This window comes from Phoca vitulina, unplaced genomic scaffold (assembly GCF_004348235.1).
Source record: "Phoca vitulina isolate PV1807 unplaced genomic scaffold, GSC_HSeal_1.0 scaffold66, whole genome shotgun sequence".
Classification (NCBI taxonomy): domain Eukaryota; kingdom Metazoa; phylum Chordata; class Mammalia; order Carnivora; family Phocidae; genus Phoca; species Phoca vitulina.
The window spans coordinates 3,794,984-3,814,947 of record NW_022589769.1 but is presented as its reverse complement, the minus strand read 5'-3'; the positions used below and the strand labels follow the sequence as shown (position 1 = coordinate 3,814,947).

Genomic DNA, 19,964 nt, shown 5'->3' with positions numbered 1-19,964 from the left:
CCTCAGGCCGGGGAGAGTTGACTGGACGCTCAGGGACTGGGGGTCCTGACAGGGGACAGGAGCTGGAAGGCTGTCTTCAGCACTTCTGGTTCTTCACTCCCTTCAGTTGATGAGCTGGCCTAAGTCACCCATCAGGCAGCCACACATTGAGAAAACCCAAGTCCCAACTTGGTGTTTGGCAGTTTAGAGCCCATCTCTGCTTTCTAGAAAGGGGGTGAGGACAAGGGGACTCTCGTGCATTGCCGGTAGCAACAATCACTTGAGAGAGGAATTTGGCAGCATCTATGAACACCAAAAATAGGCACACCCCAACTTCTTGATAGCCGCCGAGGGAAACCCTTGCTCAGGAAGGAAGGACGGTTCTGTTCACGGCAGCACTGTTTGTAAATGGCCACAGCCACAGGGAACTAGCTAACTATGCCTTGTATGGTCACGCAGCAGTTAAAAGAATACTAGTAAGTCTGCATATACTAACATGGTCAGCTCTAAGACACCTATTGAATGAAAAAAGAAGAGTTTAGAACACGTTCAGTGTGACATCATAAAACACACACATACACCCCCTCTCAAGTATGTGTATACAATGTTTATAAAGAGTACATGTAGTTGTATTTATATGTGTATTTGGCAGAGCACCGGCTCTGGAAGGACCCTACTGACAATGCAGGAGAAAGTTTAAGAATTGAGGGTTTGGGTCAAAGAATACTTGACCCTTGTCTGTGCAGTATCTCAACTTTTTTTCAATGACAGTCTGTTCACGTATTCCTTGTATCCTCAGAAATTAACTGTAGAGATGATTCTTGTGTGTGTGTATGTTCGTACAGCCAATCAAGAAGAGCTTCCAGAGTCCTCAGCCGTCATACCTGCAGGAGGCCTGCAAACTTGACGACGCCCCAGCCAAGCCTGGACACGTCGGGCTCCACTAAGCTCATCTGGTAAATATCGACAGCCAGGAAGCGCTGGACCATGCCGCCGTCCTTGGTGATCACGGTGCACGCGATCAGGTCGCTGTTGTCTGGGGAGAGGGAGAACAAAATGAGGCGCAGTCTGGTGGCCCAGCCTGATGGAGACAGGCTCACAGGCGGACTTGCGTTCTGGTGGGCAGCAGAGTTTGGTCAGAGCCGAGGCTCGGAGTCGCATACCCCTGGGACTGAGTCCCTCCTCTGAGTCATACTGGGCAACTTTTTTTTTTTTTTTTGGTAACCTTTCTGGGTTTCACATTCCTCATCTGGTAAATGGGGATAATGCCCACCCCTCTCAAAATGATAACTGAATGAAGTACATAAAGCATTAGTACATTTACTGCACATGAGGCGCTCAAACTGTAGCTAAAAAACCAACAAACGGAGAATCCCTGTTAACATTTCAGTGCTTCCTTGCAGACAAATGGCGGTTGACAGTTGTGGTGGTATTTGCCTAAATTAAGCGAAGACAGGAAAACAAGAGTCCCCTGCTTGGTTATATAACCATCAAGCTTCCAATCTTGTGTCTGGCACCTTAGATCCGAGCTTTGCACTAGATGGTGTGTGATCCTGGGCAAGGCATTTGGCCCCCATGAACCACAGTTTTCCATCTGTAAAATGGGAATAATCTCCCTTCTCTTGAGATGTTTGGTACTTTAAATGAGAACAGATTGGTAAAGCATTTAACATAGAATCCTTATTGTAATCCTTCTCTTACTTGGAAATTATCCCCACATTCGATATCTAATTTAGTGCCTATCCTTGATGGCTTTGACATCACCAGAGTAACACAGGACCATGTAATCTATGGTCTGCTTTGTATTTCCTCCAATGGAATCCTCTGCCCCATGTTTGGGAAAAAAAAAAAAAAAAAAGCCAAAACAGGAAACAACCTAAATGTCCCCAAATAGGGGAAAAAGTTATGATCTTTTTCCCCCATCACATGCAAAATTATATACCCATTTAAAAAATATGTTTAACCAAACTGTGAACAGTGGTTGCCTATGGAAAGGGAAGTGAGAATTGATGGCGGGAGTGCATGTATGGGGTGGGGGTATCAATGGGAGAACTTAAATGTTTGTACCATATACCACTGTATTCCTTGAAATTATTTTACAATGAGAAGGTACTCAAGATGTACTTTTGAAGTACATATTAAAAGCCAGGGGTGCCTGGCTGGATCAGTCAGTACAGCATGTGACTCTTGATCTCAGGGCTTTAAGTTCGAGCCCCATGTTGGGTGTAGAGATTACTTAAAAATAAAATCTTTTAGGGCGACCTGGGTGGCGCAGTTGGTTAAAGAGCCGACTCTTGATTTTGGCTCAGGTCATGATCTCAGGGTCCTGGGATAAAGCCCCGTGTTGGGCTCCGTGCTCAGCAGGGAGTCTGCTTAAAGATTCTCTCCCTCTGCCCCTCCCCACTCAAGTGTGTTTTCTCTTTCTCTAAAATAAGTAAATCTTTTTAAAAAAATGCAACACATATTAAAAACCCAAGTTCAATCCTATTTACAAATAACAGCAATGACATTGGAAAAGACATTAAAATTTGAAATGAAGGATAAAAGCTGTATTATTGTGATTTTGCTATGTTAAAAAAAAAAAAAAAGTATCCCTACAAAGAAAATACAAGTGCAGAAACTAAAACTGAAACATTAGAAGAACTTTCTGATTAGAAGAACGGTACGTGGGCTTTTTTTTTGAAGCAGCTTTACTGAGTTATAATTTATATACCATAAAATGCACCCATTTTTAAGTGTACAGTTGGAGTTTTAGCAAATTTACAGCTGTGCATCACTGCATTCCAGCTGTGGGACACCTGTGTCACCCCAGTGAGTTCTGTCGAGAGCGCTGTAACCAAGTATTTGACTTAAATGTATTGGTGGTGAGTGGGTCGGGGAGAGGAGGGAAGGTAACACAGACAGTAGAAATCCTGGCCCCAAACGCAGGTGATGACAAACCTGGGCTCAGGTATTCCCCAAGGATGCCCCCCCCCCCGCCCCATTTTTACTTTTCCTTCAGATCTACAGAGGATAGGTAAGTCTCCTCTCTCGGCACCACCTCCCCAAATACAGCTCAGTTTAATGCTCTGAAGGCTAATCTGTTTGGGATTGCGGCTTCATGGGGATGTCTTCTGGTGTACCCTCTGGGCTTTTAATAAAGCTTCATGCTCCTGTGTGTTCTCCCCGGGGCAAGCCCGCCTAGGACGGCGAGCAGCCCCGTGGCAAACACCAGCACCAGGCAGGATTAACTCTCTGCGTGGTGCTTTCTTCTTACTCTGTGGCAGGAATGTTCCTCCCTTTCCCAATGACCCAGCCAAGGACCTTAAAAGATTTCTAAAAATGATGTCATCCAGAATGTCTGGTGAGTACCTTACTGGAAGACAGGTAACACTCTGTATTCAGAAGTAAAGCCAGCCTCTTCACTTTTACCAGCATGTTCTCTGGGGCACATGGTTTATTCTCTTTACTCAGTACTTAAAACGTTTTCCTCAATGACAATCTTTTATCTTTTTAAATAGAAAACAAAACTATAATGGATGCTTTTTCTTTCCTTTTTCCATTTCTCTCCCCCGCTCCTCACCTTCCCCTCTCTAAGCAGGCCTCCTAGGATTTCTTCTCTCTTCCCATTCATAGAAGATATGCCCCTGAGGGTGTGACCAGGGAAGGCAGGGAGGCCATGGGTGTAGATGTCAATGGGGTTTGTAGGTAGGCAACCCCCTCATAAAGCCCGGGGACCTTAAAGGCTTCAGGGGGGGAAAGAAGACCCACCATCTCCACCAAGAACAAAAAAGGAAGGACAAAACCCCAAAGCAGACCAACTTTCAGAAATGCAATTGAGAATCAAACCCCCATGAGGGATTTCATAAGAAAACGAAAATGCAAGCGTCCCCAGGGAGCAGTCCCCAGGGAGCAGGGAGGGGAGCTTTTCAGAAGCTTTGGGGCAGTTGCGGGGGGAGGAGGGGAGAAAGGAGGCTTCCTCCTGGGAGACCAGGGAATTGTCCTAGGCACTGTCCTAGGGAATGCTGGGCGGGGGTGGGGTGGGGGGGGTGGGGGTGGGGGTGGTGCTCATCTGTGGGCCTCTCGGTGTCATCTCTGGGGAACTCTTTCCCCACCTCAGCCCTCAGCTGCTCCCACGCTGGCTATGGACATTCCCTGTGTCTGCTCATCTCTGGACGGCCATAGTGTCTTGGGTGGAGGAGGACCCAAGGGAGAGCTGCTGAACAGAACCCAGTCCCACCCACAGTCTAGTGCTATGCCAGGAGCCCTGAATTTCGCTCCAAGACAGAGGAGCCAGGCCAGTGCTGAGGTCCCAGGAGGGACGTGGGGACAAGGGGAGGACTTCCACGGTGTGAGGGTCTCATGAGCCTCCCTGCCTGACTCCCAGGAGTGGCCTGTGGCCTGCACACTGGCACTGCCCAGATCCCGCTGCCCATCCAAATCTGCAGGGTCCCTCCCCCATCAACTTCACTTCAAAAGGGGTAGGGCCTAGGATTCTCGTTTAAAAATTTACAGAAAATTGTCAGAAGACAATATAGGAGAATATCCATGTGCTCTTAGGGGCAGGGAAGGGTTTCTTTAAAAAGAAGTAAGAATCAACACATACAAAAAAATAAACACGAGACTGGGAAACTGATTACATCAAAATTGAAACTTAATGCATATATAACAAATGACTTTACAGACTCAGTGAAATAATTGGAAAATATCTCTAAGAGCCAAAGATCTCACAGTAAATGTGAAGGACTCCCACAGGCCATTCACAGATAAGAGAATGGAGACAGCCAATGAACACACACGAAGGTGCTCAACCTCCGAGGAAACAGGAAAAAATTTAAACAAGATCTCAACCTTCTACCCATCGACTGGGAAAAAGAAAGGTGTTGGTGAGGACACAAAGAAGCCGACATTCTCAAACACTGCTGGTAGGCGAATAAGCTAACATAGCCACTTTGAAGGGTACATTAGCATTGTTTATTTAAACTGAAACTTTCACACCACATGACCTGGCAAGTGTAGTTATGTTCCCAAGAAAACACACACAAGGGCCAAGAGACGTGAACAAGGATGTTGACAGCAGGATTTGGGTCTACAGTGACCCAAATCTCCCACAACAAGGGAAAGCCTAAAACAAAACAAAACAAAACAAAAACGCACATGTCCATTCAGTGCAAAACCAGCGGCAACAAGGAATGACTTAGATCTCCGGCTATTCCAACACGGTGAAGCCTCAAGGATATACTGCGGAGTGGAAAAAGCAAGCTGCAGTATGACATGTGCAGCAGAATGCAATTTGTATAAAATCAAGCCTCACAGAACCAGGCTGCCTATTTTCTACGGGTTCCTGCATGTGGGTGTAAAAGAGAAAGTTAAGAAAATGTCTGGCAGGGTACATGGTGATCGCCTTTTTGGAGGAGATGAGGTGGGATTAAAGGTGGGGGGGTCAAGGTCATGAGAGTTTAAATGCAATGTTCTGATTTTTCAAAGGAAAAGGAGGTGTGTTATCTGTGCACTTACGATTAAACAAAGAGAAAAGTGAATCTCTTTCCACACTCCTACACAAAGGGCCTCAGGTCCTTCTGGGGCCCAGCAGGGCTGAGCTGTCGGCCAGCCGGCTCTGCCTGATCTGGAAGGCGGTGGCCATCTTCACGAACAGCGTTGACGGCGGGAAGCTGGGTCTCTCCAACAGTACCTCTTGGTACACAGGCATGCACATTTCCAAACTGGCCAGACGTGTGTGAGCTGAAAAGCTCTGGCAGCAGGTTCAGCAGACCTGTGGGGGTCAGGCATTGTCCTAGGGAGCCTGACTGAGAAGAGTGGGGCTTGGACCTACCTCAGGGGCCTCGGGCCACACGACACCGTGAAGACCAAGTCTCCACACCCTACAGGCAGAGCGATGGGATGTTTCCATCACACCCCAGGACCCCGGAGGTGTGGCATGCCTCCCAGCAGAGCCTCACTACAAGGAGAGAGGACACGTCCCTCCTACTCCCCCAGCACTGCCTTTTGTGTCATTTATTTGAAAGGGAGAAGATTTGCCATTTTATTTTATTTGAAAGTATTTAGATTGTCATTCTCTTTGAATGCACAACACATTCCTATGCTCCCATTTAAGAAGGTGTGACATTTTTTACAGTGGGTGATAAGTCTCCCCTGTCGTCCCCGCCAGAGGCAACTACCATCCAGTTTCTCGGCATCCATCCCCTGTGCATTTCTAGGTGGAGCTATGTTCTCCCCGCCTTGCCTATCAACAAAGGGTAGCATGCCACCTGCTCTGCCTTGTGCTTTTTTGCCACCTAACCGTGCGTCTTGGTGACACATGTGCACACAGACCTGCCTCACTCTTGGTCACAGCTGCACTCTCTCCCACTGGAGGATGACTCTCAGCAACTGAACAGCTCCCCAGCTGAGGGCTACTCAGGTTAAGCTTTTGCTGCAAGAGACAAAGGAACCACCTTGTTTGTACACGCATGTGAGAGTAAATCTATGGCAGCAAAGTAGGGCTTGTGCTACCTTCTTCTCTTGAAAGCACTCATGTTTTGCTAAAATAAATTTATTTTAAAAGAAAATGTCGGGGGCGCCTGGGTGGCTCAGTCGTTAAGTGTCTGCCTTCGGCTCAGGTCATGATCCCAGGGTCCTGGGATCGGGTCCCACATCGGGCTCCCTGTTCCGCGGGAAGCCTGCCTCTCCCTTTCCAATCCCCCCACCCCCGGCTTGTGTTCCCTCTCTTGCTGTCTCTCTCTCTGTCAAAATAAATAAATAAAATCTTTAAAAAAAAAAAAAAAAGAAAATGTCGTATCATGACCATGAATGAAAAACCAGAATTATTTACTATTAATAAAACAACCACGAAAACAGATTAAGACCCTTTCTGTTTTTAAACTGTAGCTGAAAGCGGACTCTTTTGATAAAAAGAGAGAACCAAGAGTTAGAGAAGTTCTAAGACAAACCAGAGCCAATCTGAGGCCTCCCTGATGTAATCGAAAGGATCAGAGAGGCACTGAAATGGGTTTTCTTATGGACCACTCTTTCCAAAGATGGCCAGAGCAGTATCTCCCGCCTTACGCGCTCTTCCCATCAAGTGCTGGGGTCCTATCTCCTGGAACCTTGGTGGGCCTCTGTGATTGCCTGGACTAATGGAGTATAGTCGATGTGATCCTATGTGGTTTCCGAGGCAAGGTCACCAAATGCTCTTGGAACCAACACCCACCATGCCGTACGGAAGCCCAAGGAGCCATGGAGACATGCGCAGGGACGAAGCAAGACCTCAGGCCCAACTTGCCAGCCCCCAGTTGATGCCACGTGGAGCAGAGATGTGCTGCCGCCGCCGCGCCCCACTGGGCAAATTAATAGATCTGTGAGCAAAATGAATGACTCTAGATGTTCTCAGGCACTACATTTTAGGGTGGTTACTCAGTGGCTGAGAACTGCAAAAGTGATTGTTGCAATTCACTGTATTTTAGTGCTGTATCCAGGCACACCTGAAATGTTAAATTCTTCCAGCACCACCACGTCATGGAAGACTAATCTGGAGAAAGAGCTCAGGGCTGGCCATCTGGAATGCAGAAAAGGTTCTCCAGCGTTTCGTGGGAAGAAGGGAAAGGAAAGGCAGCCATTTTCCAACAACAGGTGAAGGCGTTGACAGAGAGGAGGAGAAAAGGAACAAGCATGAAGGAGCCACCTTACCATGAAGTGCAGACTCGCGAAAAGCATCCTGGGCTTGCAGCCATGGGACCTGGGTTTAAATTCCAGCTCTGGCACTAACAACGTTGTGACCCTAAAGCCACTCCCCTTTCTGGGTCCTGGGCTCCTCCCTTATGAAACTGAGACCCAAGCCCAGCGGGGCCGTTGAGCGGACTAGAGAGAGGCCCGGAGCCATGCCACTTGCAGAACCCAGGGTGCGTCATGGGACACAAGCTGTGTGGCCCTCCCCAGCAGCAGCTGGAGCTTGGCAGCACCCTGACTTTCTGGAGCCACGACTCTCTACTCAGAGCCCTCCTGCCCGGGGCAAAGTCATGCTTTCTGAATGCAGGCTCTAGACTAAGCAAGGCTCTTCAGAGGGAGAAAATGAATCATGGTTTTTGGTTGTTTCTCAGAACTCCTGTAGGATCATAGGTAGGTGAGCTACACAGGCCCGTGGCCTCTCCGAGGGGCCCCTGCCCTGACCCCTCATCCGTGGTTGTCCCACCCACCTCGTCCCTCTCCACCACATCGACGCAACTCACCCCTGACTGTGCCCCAATGCCCGCCAGGCCCCAACATCCCGTCCACCCCTGCCTTCCTGGTTGAGGCCTGCTCCCTATCTAGACATAAGGCCCCGGAAGGCAGGGCCCCGGCCAGTCGCTTCACTGCTGTACCCCCAGGAGGGTTCTGGGCAGCACCAGGCACAGAAGTATCTGGCAACAAGCCGGAGCGACACTAATGTCTTCTGGTCCTCCTGTGTGGAGGCAGAGGACTTCCCAACCACTGTCATTCCAGCCCCCGGGCTGAGGCCTTCCTCCACGGCTCCCTCTGACAAGCTATAGCTCATTACTGAGCGATAAATGGGGCTGATTGACTTTTGCTGGATTTAAATAATCCCTTCATATAAAATATGGATGCCAATACCGTAATTTAATTCTTGGCGTTGGTGGCTCCAAATGCATTTAGAAGCGAAGCCTTTATCCTTACAGTGGGATTTCTAGGCCAGCTGAATTTCCAGAGCTTTGAAATCCGATACTCTGGGCTTTAGGGTCAATTCTTGGAACACCACCACGGCTGGAGTTTAGATTAGCAAATCTGTAACACTACCAAGTCTCCCAGGCGCATGCTGTCAACCAGAGGTCAGGAAGGGCTTAAAACAGGGAACCTGGATTCCCTGAGAAAGGCAGGCCACCGTGGGATTCCTCGATACTGGGCCCATCATGAGACTTCACAGCTGAAAGGAGACCAGGATTTCTTTGTGCACAGAAAGCCACATGACTGCTTTCGCAAGGAACGTGTGGTTCTGCTCCCTGTGTGTGTCCAAGCGAGGGCTCACTTTCTTTATTTTATTTTTTTAAAGATTTTATTTATTTATTTGAGAGAGAGAGACTGAGAGAGAGAGCACATGAGAGGGGGGAGGGTCGGGAGGGTCAGAGGGAGAAGCAGACTCCCTGCTGAGCAGGGAGCCCGATGCGGGACTCGATCCAGGGACTCCAGGATCATGACCTGAGCCGAAGGCAGTCGCTTAACCAACTGAACCACCCAGGCGCCCGAGGGCTCACTTTCTATTCCAGGATCTGTATGTGTGCCGGGGGTTAGTGAGGGAGAAACTGTACCGGCCCGTGGGCCCTCGCAGAGCTAGCTACGACAGCGGGATCTCGGACTCTCCCTGCAGTTGGTGGCTCTGTCCAGTGGGGATTTGGTGTCACAGCAGGCTTTGGTTCTCTACAACCACATGCTGAAAGATTGTCGGGGTACAGCTGGGTTTTTGGATAAAGGAGCCTTTGGATAAGGGATCCCAGTCTTATGACTGCAGCTGGCACCGTAACAACCTGTATGGAGTGCTTCTCAGCCAGGTGCTGAGGTCCCACCCGACACATTCCCGGGATCCTGTAAGGTGGGATCACTGATCGCACAGGACACAAATGCAGGACAGCAAGTAACACCCAAGGACACAGAACTGATAATGACACAGTGAGACAGGAATCTGGAGCACACATGTGACCTGAACAAGCTGATTGTAACCTGGGGTCTAGTTGTCTGGATGGAGCCCAAGAGAGGAGCAACCCTCGTTTTCCCCCAGAGAACAGGGTGCACCTGACCTGGGCTAGCTCTTGAGGACACAGGATGCCGGCTGGCTCTGGCAGGGGTAGAGTTAAATGGCCCAAGCTCTCAATAGGCAGGCCCCAGGGGTTCTGATCTCCTGCTGACTTGGCTCCTGGACTGTCCTTGCCAAGTTTCCCCGCACCGACACTTGGCGGCCCTCTCCAGTGGCAGACCTAGGCCCTTCTCTAGCTTGGGGAAAAGCTGTTTCTCTTCCACCCTTGAGGGTTCCCCTTCCTGGCACAGAGGGAAGATTCAGGCTAGGTGTTCGTGCCTCCCCTCAGGCTCTGTTCAGGAGCAGGGATATGGGGAGAGCAAGGCAGGTCGAGCCCACGGGCTCCTGGAGCGTCCAGACTCATAGACAGATGACAGCCCTTTGGAGCTGTCTGACACTCTGGGAATTGGCCTGTGTGAGACACAGAAGGTACTCTGTGGCAGTGAATAAAGCTCTGACGGTGGTTCCAGGGAAAGCCAGCCTGGCACGGCTCCCTGATGACAGAATGCAACCGAGGGGAGAGGCCGTAACTGGCCAGTAAGGCACGGCTGGGAAGCGACTGATGACTCATTAGGCTCCACTTGGCTCTCTGGCGGGGCTGGGGGCAGAGGCAGGCAGCCGCATGGCGAGGCGGTCAATCCAAAGCCCGGTGGGAAGGAGCAATCCATCTCCCGAACGCCACCACTCCATCAACATCCACTACCAAAATCACAATGACAGCTGTCTTGAAGCAAAAGAAAGTTACTCACACAAGTTTCCTCGGGAGCCACCCCGAGGGCTTTGAAAAGGGAGTCTTGTCCTGGGGAGAAAGGCACCATGCCCTCGTAATTTCTACAGACCCACTCGAGGAGGATGGTCTTGCACCTGCAACCCCAGCCCTTCTCGAGCCTGATGCATGCCAGGGGGAGACTCCAGGCACGGCCCATGACGTTCTTTAGTCCGAACAGGAACGAGACTCAATTGCTCCCACTTAGGGTGCAAACAAGCACACTCAATTAGGTTGGCTGTTTCTCCTGACAGTCAGATCAATCTTTTGAAGAAAATTAAGTAACCGTTTCTCCATCAACCCACGGACAGCTTATGGGTTATTTGCTCCAAGTAGCAATCAATTACTTTGTCTTCTTTGAAGCTCCCTAAAGCTTTCCTTCCCAGCACAGCTTGGGGGCTGTTGTAAAGTGCGAGGCTTCCTGGATGGAGAGCAGGTCTTGGCACATTTCTACTGCCAGGCGTAAGAGTCAGCTCCCTCCAAGAGGAAAGGGGAAAAAAAATGTACTGGTGCTGGTCCTCGGGAACAGTAATCAGGGACGCAGATACTAGGACGTGTGCTAGAATCCGGATGCCCAGGGAAACTGTGACCTAGTGCTGGCTCCAGGATTTCTAGAAACCCTAGAAGAGGCTCATATTCCACTTTCCAGTTTTGTTTTGTTTTTTATTAAAGATTTTATTTATTCATTTGAGACACACAGAGAGAGAGAGAAAGCATGAGCAGGGAGAGAGGCAGAGGGAGAAGCAGGCTCCTTGCTGAGCCAGGAGCCCGATGTGGGGCTCGATCCCAGGGTCCTGGGATCATGACCTGAGCCGAAGGCAGACGCTTAACCATCTGAGCCACCCAGGTGCCCCACTTTCCAGTTTTGATGACCCTGGGCACGTGCCTTTGCTTCAGTTGCCTCATCTGCAGACCAGGGTAACAGAACGACTTTATAGCTCTACTTCGTGCTATGCATGCTGATGTGTTTAGGGAGAAGGGTACTGATGTCTGCAATTTACTTTACTTTGTGATGCATCAAAAAAAAAAAAAAAGAAAGAAAGAAAGAAAAGAAAGGGTTGATGGGTGGAGTAGATAGGTGATAAAACAAGTGGAGGAAAATGTGAGCAGGAGAATGCCGGCGTTAGATACAGTAGAAGGCTGGTCGCTGTACAATGCATTCAACTCGGTGGTATGCTTGACTTCTTTCAAAATAAAATGGTGGGGGGGAAACGGACCTATTAGGGCTGTCAGGAAAGTCACACAAGCCCACCACAGTGCCTGTGACACTGGGGGCCAGGCAGACGGTGTCTGCAAGGCGATTATTTACTCTGACCTTCTGCAGATCACACCTTGCGTGATTACTACAGGATCTCCTCGCTGTAAAAACCTGTTTGGCTCCCGAGTTTGAACAGTGGGAGTTTAATGGGAAGAGTTTGGACCGAGGGTTACCTATGGCGCTCTCTCTAGCGATTCTTAATCTTGCAGAATCTTAACATCGCCCCGTGGATTCCAGGGCCAGCAAGGATGCTACATGGGTGCTGACTTTGTTGGTCTGGGTGGGTAAGTCTGTGATGTGTTCGTTTGGCAATTATTCAAGCAATGAAGGGTCAGCATCTTGGTGCCTGTCAATGACCAACTGGAGGGAAGGTACTGGTGCCATTTTCAGACAGGGAAGCCTATGGCTTGGGGAGGCCAGCCCTCTGTCTCAGGTGCCCACAGGCTAGGGACAGTGCTGAGCGTGAGCTCAGCTCCATCTGCTTCCAGAAGAGGGGTTTTCCATGGTTACTTCCTTTCTCTTGCTTGAAAAGCACATGCCATGTCTAGTAAAATAATGTGACCTATTTTCACAAAGTGGCCAAGAAAACCCATCACATGTCTTCATCTCCCCCCACCCCCTTGAGAATTTCAAGAGTCTTTGTTCTTGGGAGAACAAAGAGTGAGAGTTTGATGTTTCTTGTTCCCTCCAGTCTAGACGGGTGCGGGGCAGCTCCCTGTGACTGGTCCAGTCCACATGAGGACTTTCTTGCCACTTGCCAAAGCTTTATTCCCCGGTCCTTCTTTGTACTAAACAAAGTTCACAGACAGACAACTTGGCGAAAACGTAATTACCAGAAACAGAATCCCAATGAGCAGCAATTCCAAGTAGAGCCTGGCATATCCTCTTATCAAGTGACACGCAGGCTGCCACCAGAGGTACAGTGATCTGATCTTTATAATGCCTTGGTGACCACACTTATCTCTACACCCGCTCTCCCCGGAATGCCACATTTGCATAGCACATTGCATAATTTCCTCTCTGCAAATGGCCCTGTTTAGCATGAGTAAATAAAGTTACCTAACTCTGAGACACCCGAATGGAATACTTGAGATTTCCAAGAAAAGATTTGAATACCGAAGCTCTTCACTATGCAAGGCAAGACAGACTAACACAGAATTGGCTTCTGACTTTCGGTATTGCTCCCTCCTTCCTGCTACTCAGCAGCCTGGCAGCTGATGAAGGAGCCATGTACCCATCCCCCCCCCCCCCCCCCCCTTGATTTCTCTGCTCTGGGCCCCTCCACAGGATGTGGTCAGGTTGACCTGGGCTCGAATCAAGGCTCTGCCTTTCCCTTCCTTCTGCTGTTCCCCCACCTGCCTCTTCACCCAGTATTTGCCTGGTAGCTACGAGGTACCAGGCACTGGGTTATCTATCCCTGTGGAGGGATGAAGGAGGTAGACACATGCCTGCCCTGGGTGACTTCCTGAGCCTCAGTTTTTCTCCTCATCTGAAAAGTAGGCTCACCACTTATTTCATAGGGATCCTGTGAGGAGCATAGGAGATGAGGTACAGAAAAGTCTTGTGATTTTTCTCTATGAACCACTGTGTGGGTGCATCATTCTCCCCCCAGATAGAAGGTTCTTGAAGATAGGGCCAAATCTTCTCTTTCCCTTGATACTTCATCAGGAAAGTGCACAAGGTACAGCTCCTGGCCCAGTGGATTCTCCCTCCTTAGGCTGAGGGGGGAGGGGGTCCTCCTGGCAGAAAACAGGAGCTAGAGCCTTTTCCCCAAGTATGAAAACCTGGGGGGTTTACATTGTTAACAACGCTAGGGAAGGCATCTGGGGGGCATCCGTGCACCCACAGATGCTGGCTAGACTTTAGGGAACTCTTCCGGTCAATGGCTCTGAGCTTGACCTTCAAGGCCTTTCCTGGGTGGGGAATGTTCTCTCTTGATAACATCCCACCCAGACCCTGGATCCAACCAGGCCAGTAGTGGAAGGAAAAAAAAATGGATTTTGTAGATAGAATCATTTATACCCACTTTCCCCTTCACGGTCCCAGATTTTCCATTCAAACATTCCTGGGGCACTTTTCCTCCACGCTAGATCCTGTGCTTGACAAAGGGGGCCACGGAGATGGACAAGACTTGCCCCTCGGGGGGCGCCTGGGTGGCTCAGTTGTTAAGCGTCTGCCTTCGGCTCAGGTCATGGTCCCAGGGTCCTGGGATCGAGCCCCGCGTCGGGCTCCCTGCTCAGTGGGAAGTCTGCTTCTCCCTCTCCCACTCCCCCTGCTTGTGTTCCCTCTCTCGCTGTGTCTCTCTCTGTCAATTAAATAAATAAAATCTTAAAAAAAAAAAACCAAAAAAACTTGCCCCTCAGGAGCTCTTGCTCAGTGTGACAATTGACAAAGGCCATGGCAGGGGAAGAAAGGCTGCAGAAGGCCAGAAGAGGGGCACCAACACAGCCCAGGCGTCAGGGAAGGCTTCCTGCAGGAGGCGACATTTTAACTGAATTCTGAAAGAAGCCAGAAATTGGCCTTTCAGGCCAAATCAAGCCGTTGCCCCTCTCTGGAGGGCTTGCAGGCTCCTCTGATACTTTCTGACCCTTCCCGGCCTGGGACTAGCTTCCCGTTTTCCACTAATCCTTTGGGGTTTCCAGGCTCTGCATTATTTTGGTTGGAATGGCACGCATTTCTTTGCCTATCACTTGGGTCCTCCCTCTACGTCTGTCCCTTCTCTGGATGCTTCCTCTTCGCATCCCAGAGAGGCACAGCCTCCCGGTGAAGAGCACGGGTGAGGGACCTCGGCATGCTGCTGCCTACCCTCTGGTCCTCAGGTACCCCAGCCAGCAGATGGGGTGATAACAGCCCTTTCCCCATGGGGCTGCCATGAGGAGTAAGCAATACTCATAAAGTGCTAGAACAGTGCTTGGCACTTAGGAATCAGAGAATTGCTCTGAATTCGACTCAGCAAGAGCAAGCGGGGTTTGGTGAGAACCATGCGCTGAGAGCGCGAAGAATCCCAGCTGGGCACTTAGGAGGCTGCCGGGCCTCAGCTGAGGCAATTGACCTTTCAAGTTGGGCCCTCAGTTTCCTCCTCTCTCAAATGAAGAAGAGGTTGGGACTAAACCACACGCCTCTTTTCTGATGGGAAAGGTCTAAATTTCATACCAGGGGACACATTTATGGCCGTTTGGCAGAAATTAGTTCACAGAGTGAATGCTTACCGGCATAGCAGTCTGATTTTTAATTAGCTTGTGGGAATTCAGTATACTTCAGACATTAAAGTAAAATATGGGAGACCTCTGGTGGAGACAAGCCATACCTTTGGGCTCAAACAAAAGCTGTATACTTCGCACAGCAAACTGCCTGCTTTACGTCTTTAATCTCTAGTGCTCAAACTGAGTATCAGTAAACGTTTGGCACTGGAACAACACTTCCAAAGCATATGATTTAAAGTGATACGGTTAATAGGAAATGAAGTCTTATCAGCCTAACTCTGTATAATCCAACGCACCCAATCGGATGGACAGCTTTACGTTACTAAGCTGTTTTAAGCCAAATAAGAATCGAGAATCTCAACTGTTTTTCCCTCTGAGTTTTCTTAAGAGTGAACCTGAACATGAACTATGCCATTAAATTCATGAAGAACAAAATAAGAAAGGGAAGTCATTCATTCATTCTACTTCAGTCACTCAAGGGGAGTGGGTCCTTACACAGACTCTGGAAGGATGTGGAGTCAGCAGAGGGAAGGGCATGTGTCATGAATCAGAGATGGGTGAGAACACGGTATGAGAACTTCCGTCCTTCGGCGGGGCTGGGGTATGTGGAACAAGGCAGCGGGCACTGGTTGCCAGGGGGGGTGCGGTTTGAGCCTGTAGAGGCCACGGGCTCATCAACAGGGTTGTTTATTAGGGTCATGCCAAGTAGTGTAAACAGATGTCCAGGAAATGGGAACTAAAGGAGCGTTGTCATGGCAACTAAAGGTTTTGCCTGTGGTTATTTACTGAAACTTCATTCAGGTCTTTAATTGGAAGTATGTAATTAAGAGCCAGTCTGGGTCTTAGAGTACACATGAAAAAGGGCTTACTAAGGACATAAAAAAATTAACAATATTTCCCGATCATGGTTTTTTTTTTTTTAATTAATTCAACAAATATTTACTGGTCTGTGCTTTGTGCCAAGCACAGTCCCAGGTACTAAAGATGCAGGGGTGAAAAAAAAGGCCCCTGCCCTATGCAGCTTACAATCTGGTGGATGCAGACCACAAATAACCAAAATAAATCTATTAGTAGGAATTGTGCTAACACAATGGGAAGGTAATGCTTAACCTGCTTGTACAGAAACTGTTTTCAAAGGTTCATTTGCAAATCCTGAGTTAAAAGAGGCTGGTTTTCTAAGTTCCATTTGCAAATCCTGCAAATATACTTTTCAAAGGTTCCACTTACATACGCGTACCTATGCTAATTACAAATAATGACGGTTACAGTTTATCGAGCAGTTTTATAAGCGCCTGGCTCTGTGCTGAGCCGTCAGGACAATCCAAGGAAGAAGGTACTATTACCTGCAGGTCATAGACGAGAACACAGAGGACCCTGACGGGATTCCTGACTTGCCCAAGGTGGTGCTGCTGTGATTTTCAGTCAGGTCAACTCCCGGGACGCCAGGCAGGAGATGCCCAGAGTGAGTCAGGTCCAAGTTCCTCCACACACTTGAAACCAACCCCTGGTAGTTTAGAAAAGACTCTGTGGGTCACACTCTACACTCAGTTACATGAATCGGGCCCGGCTGAGGACACCGAGTTTGACCTCAGGTCAGTGCTAAGACACAGCTGCCATGACTTCATTTTGATCGGGCTGTGGGAACATCACTGCCTCCTGCTTTGCCGATTTCTCGGCAGAGAAACTCTGCCATCAGGGAAAGGTTACAGAGAGACAGAGATCTTGGCAGGACGGTAGGAAGGAATAGGAGGCGGCGAGAAAGCCCAGCTCCTGGGAGCCGAGAGCCCCGCAAACCTACCCCCTTGGTACCGCGTGGCCGGTGCTGAAAACCCCCGTGCCTTCTTGAGCTTGGTGCTCAAAGCATGTTCTCAGAGCTAGGACGCCAGAGATCCAAACTTGTTAGGCAAAAGTGGAAGGAAAAGAAAAGGCAGGCATTGCCTTCTTTATGTGAAGGCTAGCCAGGTTGTCCACTAGAAAGAATAAAGCACAGGCGGCGGAAGGAAGGGCCAGGCTGCGGAGGTCTGCCTGGACGCCGGGTGGGGGTGCAGAGGCAGCTCCCGGAGCCGGGCCTCTAGCCCCCCATGACTCACAAGCCCCACTGTTTCTACTGGCTGCCATGTGCCGGGTCCTTACACACGGTCCAGGCTCTGGGCCTCCACTTCCCCATCTGTAAACAGGGGGGCTAACAGCATTCAGCTCCCAGGCCCTGGGGAGCAAACCAGCCGAGAAAGGGTCAGTGCCCAGGAAACGGTACCGTTCCCATTAGCTGCTTCACCCGCCTCCAGGCCACAGATGAGGGCACTGAGGGCTCAGCAAGGTTAAAAACACGGGAGCCAGGATTCGGAAAGCTTCCAAAAACCTGTGCTTTTCCTGCTTCCTGAACTGAGCCCCACCTGCCTGCCAGATAGTGCTGCCCCAGAGAACCTTCTGCACTGACGGGAACGTTCTGCGTCTGTGCTGTCTGGCACGGGCGCCAGAAGCCACCTGTGGCTACTTCACTGAAAATGAAATAGAATGAAAAGGTTCGGTCTTTGTTGTGCTAGCCACAGAGGACTACTGAGCATCTAAATGGGACTAGTGCAGCTGAGGGACAAGAGCTTTAGTTTTATTTCATCTTAACGCTATTCTGGTTCACTGACTCAAGATAGCTACATGCAGGTAGCGGAAACCAAAGAGAAAGAGGAGCCTGAGCTCTGTGTGGGGCTCTAAGAAACAGCCCCACTTCAACTCTGGCTAGGAGCTCAGGAGAGCTTGGTGACAGGAGGCAGCGCGACCCTAGGCGGGGGCCGTGCTCCCTGATCTAGAAAGAATGGGGTGCTCTGGCCATGCACACTCCTGGCCCTCGGCACACTCAGTGTGGGAGCCTTAGCGCCCGTGTGTCGTCCTGGCCCCATGGCCCCTGCAGGTCCGATGGAGGGACACGTCCCACACAGCTCTCTGGAGCACGAGGGATGACTATAAGGCGACAGGCACTACACCCTTTGCCTCACTTCTGGGTGGGGCCCCTCTTGAATGACCTGCTCTCCAGTGAGGCCTCTGGGTCTTCACGGCCTGGGCGTCTCTGTGTCCTGGCCCCCACATGGGGCTGGGCACAGTGTGGGGGCAGGAAAGGTCCACGGAAGAAATGAGCTGCGAAGTTACTCCCACACACCTAGCACTTGGAAGGGACAATGGAAGAGGCTGCGAGGAAGACACATCACCTAGGGAGGTCCCCAGTTCTGCTCCTGGTGAAGGCCACTGAGAGCCGGGGGCCCCCAGGCACTGGGGTCAGCAAAGATTTCAGGACTCTGCACTCAGGGGTAGGCCCAGGAGACCTGTCAGAGCCCCAGCATGATTACAAAGGTTACATGGAGGCTCGGCGCTCATGGCTCTTCACCGAGAAGCTGCGGCCGGGCCCACCCTCCTTACTGAGGAGCCTGACCTTTCTCCCAGGGGCAGGGGACTCCACAGAGACACAGGCCAGGATGGAGATACCTGGTGGCACCTGAGAGCAAGAGGCTGACTGTCCCTGGGTCTTCCTGTCCTGGGCATGCACAGGCAACCTTCCCAGCATGCAGGCTCACCAGGCCCTTCCACAGAGAGGAAGCTGAGCAGGACCTGGCTCTGACACTCTACCATCTCCCTGAACTGGCTTTTTTTTTTTGAGGGTAGACACTGAGCATCCTGTTAGTCACTGTTAAGAGGCCTCAGTTAAACCTTACAATAGTGGCTCCCAAACTTGGTTGCACATGGAATCACTTGGGGATTTTTATGTATTTTTTTTTTTAAAGGGGAGAGGGGCAGGAGGAGAGGGAGAGAGAGAACCTTAAGCAGGCACGGGGCTCGATCTCACAACCCTGAGATCATGACCTGAGCCAAAATCAAGAGACGGATGCTTGAAGGACTGAGCTGCCCAGGTACCCCGCACTTGGGGATTTTTAAAAGCACGGGGTGCCCTTTTAAAAGCTGGGATGCCCAGCTCCCACCCTGGACAGTGATTTCACTGGTATGGGGTGTGAGCTGGGCACTAGGAATCTACTCCGCAGCAAAGCTGCAGACCACAGCCTTCTGGCATCGCCTGAGGAGGCTGGCACCCCTCCCCATCCCCCTGGTCCAGCTGCGGAGACACACTTGGCCAAGGCCACACTTGACCAACAAGCAGTTCAGCCTTGATGAAGAGGCTTATGCTCCCACTATTACAATGCAAGGAACTTGCAGCCCACTGCCAAGTCAAAACAAAACAAAACACAAAATTCCTTCCCTCATCTTATTCCGAGACACCGAGGCACCAGGGCAAGATGTTTCAGGTCATCTGCAAAAGAGATGTCCAATGGGGCCAGAAAGCTGGTGAGCTTCTCAGGCGCAGGGAGGTTCACTGAGAAAACACAGGTAAATACAGGAGGCCGTAGTCATGCCATCCCAGGTCTGATGGATTGCTTACAGCGTCCTTGGCAGTTAGCGAGAATAGCCCTGAACTCGGTCCTGTGTATCAGCACTCCCTGCCGTTAACGATTCAGGTAAAGACGTAAAATAATAGGGCAGGGCATGAAACTAATTGAGCTAAGCCTTCTAAAAATACTTCTGGTACATCAAATTCAAATGAAAGATTAACACACACAATGGAAATATTAAAAGGCACTTACAAGGGCCCCCAGAACACAGTGAGGACGTAGAATCTGTCAGGGGTGAGGAGACTGATGAAATCTTTCAGATAAGAGAACTGGTGAGTGACATGAGGCAATATCCTTACAGCTGTGAATGTAAATCAGGAAAACAGCTCCTGGTTACTCACCCCACTGGTCACACTGCCACGGCCTTCCTGGAGGGCAACTTGGCAACAGGTATAAAGAAAACCTGCCAGCTGGGCTTGCCCTTGAACCTGTGTGTCCACTTCTAGAACTGCATGCTGCGGCCTCACAGAGATTCAGCTACAGGGATGTTCAGACAGAGAGAGGAGGGGAAGAGAGGGAGGGAAAAGAGAGGCAGGAGGGGGGGAGAAGAAAGAGAGGGGGAGATAGA

The 19,964-nt window shown here is 50.1% G+C and overlaps 1 protein-coding gene across 8 annotated transcripts in view; it reads right to left on the bottom strand.

Moving 5' to 3' along the window:
* CLEC16A (C-type lectin domain containing 16A) overlaps window positions 1-19,964 on the bottom strand; it is a 202,541-nt gene that overhangs the window by 53,802 nt on the left and 128,775 nt on the right. For all 8 annotated transcript variants that reach the window (XM_032392262.1, XM_032392260.1, XM_032392264.1 and 5 more), the window contains one exon: window positions 864-1,015. In XM_032392262.1, coding sequence (XP_032248153.1) covers window positions 864-1,015 — 152 coding nt within the window. The remainder of the gene's footprint in view (window positions 1-863; window positions 1,016-19,964) is intronic.